Source organism: Neophocaena asiaeorientalis, unplaced genomic scaffold (genome assembly GCF_003031525.2).
Source record: "Neophocaena asiaeorientalis asiaeorientalis breed wild unplaced genomic scaffold, Neophocaena_asiaeorientalis_V1.1 scaffold110, whole genome shotgun sequence".
Classification (NCBI taxonomy): Eukaryota; Metazoa; Chordata; class Mammalia; order Artiodactyla; family Phocoenidae; genus Neophocaena; species Neophocaena asiaeorientalis.
Window position 1 is genome coordinate 3603605 of NW_020175053.1, and position 4146 is coordinate 3607750.

The 4146-nt window shown below is 55.8% G+C and overlaps 1 protein-coding gene across 3 annotated transcripts in view; it reads left to right on the forward strand.

Annotated features, from left to right (window-relative positions):
* The first annotated feature begins 803 nt into the window (after positions 1-803).
* Positions 804-4146, forward strand: part of RAB31 (RAB31, member RAS oncogene family) — a 107034-nt gene continuing 103691 nt past the window's right edge. For 2 of the 3 annotated variants that reach the window (XR_003005762.1, XM_024763845.1), the window contains exon 1: positions 807-1015. Coding sequence is in view for 2 of the 3 variants with exons in the window: in XM_024763845.1 (XP_024619613.1) it covers positions 977-1015 (39 nt within the window). In the remaining variant the exon portion in view is untranslated. Of the gene's footprint in view, positions 1016-4146 lie in introns of all 3 variants that reach the window. The other variant, XM_024763846.1, reaches the window with a different exon arrangement.

The following is a 4146-nucleotide window of genomic DNA, read 5'->3' on the forward strand; positions in this document are numbered from 1 at the left end:
GCAGCAACACAGGTGGCCTGAGTGGGTGAGGTACGTGAGCCACGGTGGAGAGGGGAGGGCAGTTCCTCAAGCCTGCCTCCACTGTCTCAAGCCAGAGCTTCTTGGTTTCCCGGTCAAGGAAGGATGCAGAAGGTCCGTTTGTAGCGTCGTTCTGAGGGCTGGGTGTCTGCCCCGGCAAGTGGCAGCATTTCTGTGCTGAGCATGGCAGCTTCCTCTCTAGAAAGCGCTTCCCTTTTCGGACACGGACACCCTTGTTTTGGAGGGAGGAATAGACCGTAGCTTCTAGAACCAATTTCGATTACATACAGAAAAATGAGCTCAGGGCTGAGAGTGACAAACTACGTGGGGGTAAACTGAAGCCCCCTCCCCATGATATTAGGAACTGCGGGAGAGGGTGGGCTGCACCCTCAGACCCTCCTGCCCGTCCGCCCAGCCTCTGTCAAGTGCCATTTATGACTTGGAAATGCTCCCCGCAGATGGCCTGGGCTGGCATCACCCACTTTCCGGAGGGGGATGCAGTCTCCAGCCGTGGGCCCGGTTCCCCCCCCCACCCCCACCCCAGGCGGGACGGGTCCTCTCTCCACCCCGGGCGCCTTGCAGCCGGCAGCCCGTGGGTCGGGTGCAGGCGAGGGGGAGGGGTCTCTGCAGAGACGGGTCCGAGGCCGCCGGCCGGCGGGTGGGAAGAGGCCCTGTGCCAGGACGCCACAGGCCCGGGGGCTGGGGGCCGGGTGGCTGACGCCGTCGGGGGCGTTCCCAGAAGCCGGGCAGCCGAGGTTTCTCCGCAGCCCCGGGAGGAGCCGGCGGCGGCCACGTGACCCTCCGCGGCGCGGCCGGCGGCCCAGAAATAGCAGCGGCTGCGGATCCGCCCGCGGGCTGAGCGAGGGGAAGGCGGGGACCGGAGGACGCCAGCTGGCGGGGCGCGGCGCGGCGCGGCTCCGGAGGATGCTGAGCCCCTGTCCGGCCCGGCCCCGAGCTCATGATGGCCATCCGGGAGCTCAAAGTCTGTCTCCTCGGGGTAAGTCCTGCGCCGCCATTCGCCGGGGACCCGGGTCCGCGCGCCCCACCTCGTCAGGCCCTGCTGGTTCCGGGCCCGAACCTGAACGGGAGCTTTCTCGACTCGTCGTCCCTCCGCCGCCGGCCCGCGTGCCCGGAGTTGCTCGGGCAGGGCCGGGCGCCCGGGACCCCTCCGCGGGGACAGGAGCCGCGGCCCTCATCTCTGAGGGCTTTCTCCTTCGCCTTTAATAATTTCCTTCCGGCGGAAACTTTAAGTTACTCAGCCAAGGCGCCGACTCTTTTTGCCTCCCTGGGCCAACTGGTTTATTTACTTGTTTAAAAAGAAAGCCCAGCTCAGGGTGAGAAAATGCGCTAGGGGATGACCCGGCGGGAAGGTGAAGAGAGAACGGATGGTAGAAAACCGCGCCTAGGAAACTTTTAGTGCCGCGGATAAAGGCAGGATGAGAGAGTCCTCCCCTGTCCCCACTTCCCCTCCCGAAGTGGGTCCTTCTGAGCCCGAAGAAACTTGGAAGAAGCCAGAAACAAAGACAGACACAAACACCCAAGTGGTGCGGACCTGTCAGATGGCACTGGACAGGCCCCTGGGGACCGCCCAGGGGATTCAGATAGTGTTAAGGGTCTCCTCCTCTTGGGTGCGCATATCAAATTCCAGAATTACTTCTTTGAGAAGAGCTGGTTTGAAGCCCTGTTTTCAGCAGCTTTTGATAGGAATGCCTAGTGTTCTGCCGACCTGGTCACCCAAGAAAACCATTTCTGAAAAAAGCAGCAAAGGTTGGACTAACTGGTCTGTCAAGACGGATGTGCAGAAGTAGATAAAGAAGAAATGGTTCTAGGTTAGGACTGGGTTGTCGCAGACCAAGGGGCTGTCTGGGCTCCCTCTAGGCTCTTCTGGAACCTGGGGCAGAACGATGCTTTTGGCTGTCTCCCCTCACTGTCCTTTGCTGGAACCCCCATTTACACTAGGTCTTCGGTTGGCCTCGAATTCCAGGGGGTCAGGCAAAGGCCCCCCCTTCCCTGTGACCCTCCCCCTGCCTGCTCTGCCAAGGCCTGGATTTGGATGGGATGCTGTTCTGGCCTTCCTCTGCTGACCTTTATCGGTGTTGCAGGGGTAGGTTGCACCGTCTGCCAGGCTCTCTAACATAAGCCAGACATAAATTCCAGGAATCGCATGCTTTCCTTGTGAGGAATCATTTCAGCCTCAAGGAAGCCCTTCAAAGACTCAGAAGGAACGTCGGATCCCAAGGAATCAAGAGGCAGCTTTGACGTGTGTTGTGTGTGTCAGGATTGGCTTTGGGAATAAATGAAGTCGGAAGTGACTTGCCTGTCCCACCGCATGAATTATTTGCAATTTTGCTACTTAGGGGTGAGTCTGTTTCCTTCTACAAGGAACTGATCAGGTAGAAAGAGCCCTTTACCCGGAGGCAGCAAGCCTGGGTTCTCATTCTCTCCCATTCATTGGCTGTGGTGTTTTGGACGAGTACCTTAGTTGCATCGTCTGTGAAATGGACATAATAGCATCTTCCCTTTTAAGGCAGAGGACCATAGCAGGTGATCGCCTAAGATACATGGTACCATTTCCTGCTACCCTGTGATTCCAAGCCTGGGAGATGAGAAAGCTGGAGGAACTCCCTATACTTTTTGTCTTATCACTAAGAATGGAACGCACTCATTCAGTGATTTCCTGGAGACAGTGCCTCTCCTTGTTTGCTGGTCCTTTGCAGTGGCTCAGTTGGTAGGAGGTTGGGCTTGGAAGGGAAGAACGGTCCCAAAGCAGAGCAAGAAGATGTTTCTGAGCAGATGGAGACCTTGAAGCTCCAATCCTATCACACCATATCCATGGCCTTCTTTTTCTGAGAGTGGCTCTAGGTTTTAGTCTTGCTTAGGTCGGAAGACATCTTATCTGAAATCTTTGAAAGGGCCAGTGATCTTTTTATCACACTGAGTAATGTGTCTTAAGTTCCCCCCATTTGGCTGGTCCTGTCCTGGGCAAGATGTGTGTGACAGGGTATGTTCTCAGCTGCTCCTCCAAACAGGGCGATGCTCTGGGTGAGACAGCACTTGGGTGAGGCTACAGCCATTCTAACTGCTGGGTCTGCTCTCTTGATTTGGGAGAGATAGGCCTGTGGATCCGCGGCTGGAAGAGGGAATCAGTGCCAAACCCAGCGTCCTCTCAAAATTTTAAGAGGCGTCCCGGCTCCTTTGTTCTTTGTGTGGGAGGCCTGTTTTTTCTGGATGAAGTCTTGCATGCAGCCAGCCCTCAGCTTCCTGTTTTTAGCCATCGCCCCACCTCCCTGAAATCTCAGTCTGACCCAGGCCCTAGCAGCCATGCCCACTGTGGGTGTCACTGTCTGTTGGGCCCCGCTGAAAAGGTGATGGGAATGAGGACCACTTGGCTGCAGCCTTGCTCACTCACTGGAGAGGCTGAGGGGCTGGTCCTTCTGTGCCTGGTCATTGTCCCTGTTCCTCAGTGATTACTTGGGGATGTGCTTCCCATTTAAGGCACATGGTTGTGTTTGGCACGGGCGGTGCAGGCTTTCCTCCCTCTCCTCGAGGGGCTGGAGGTTCCCCACCGGAGGATCATATGCAGAAGGTGGCAGTGGAGTGGGCCAGGTGGCATGTACCTGTGCCTTTCAGAACCCTGATGTTAGACGTGTCTGATCTTATTTCTTTTGGTGAGTGCTGTCAGATGGAACCACAGCCATCTGTGGAACATTCCCTGAATGCTTTGTGCTAGCGCAGGGTTTATTTAGCCTACCTGTTAGAGATTTTTGACCCTTGCTGCTTTCATGGGTGGACTTCGTCGTGTTTCTCCCAAGCCTTCGTGAGTGCCCTTTCCTGGGATAAGCTGGGCTGTCGTGGAAGTGAGCCGGGCGGGAGGGTGTTGACGGGGGTCTGCGTTGGACTCTTCAGACACATGAGTCTCATTCTTGCCAATAAAGTGCCAATCATCCTGCTTTGTGAATCTCAGCTAGTATTATGAAACATGTAGCTTAAAAACAACTCCATTAAAAACAGCAAAGTATGTTAAAAAAAACACAAAAACTAACAAAAACAATATTGAGGCAGCAGCTGTTCCAACCCCAAAGGTGGAAAGCTTCCCAGTATGCATTTTTAAAACACATCACCACGTGG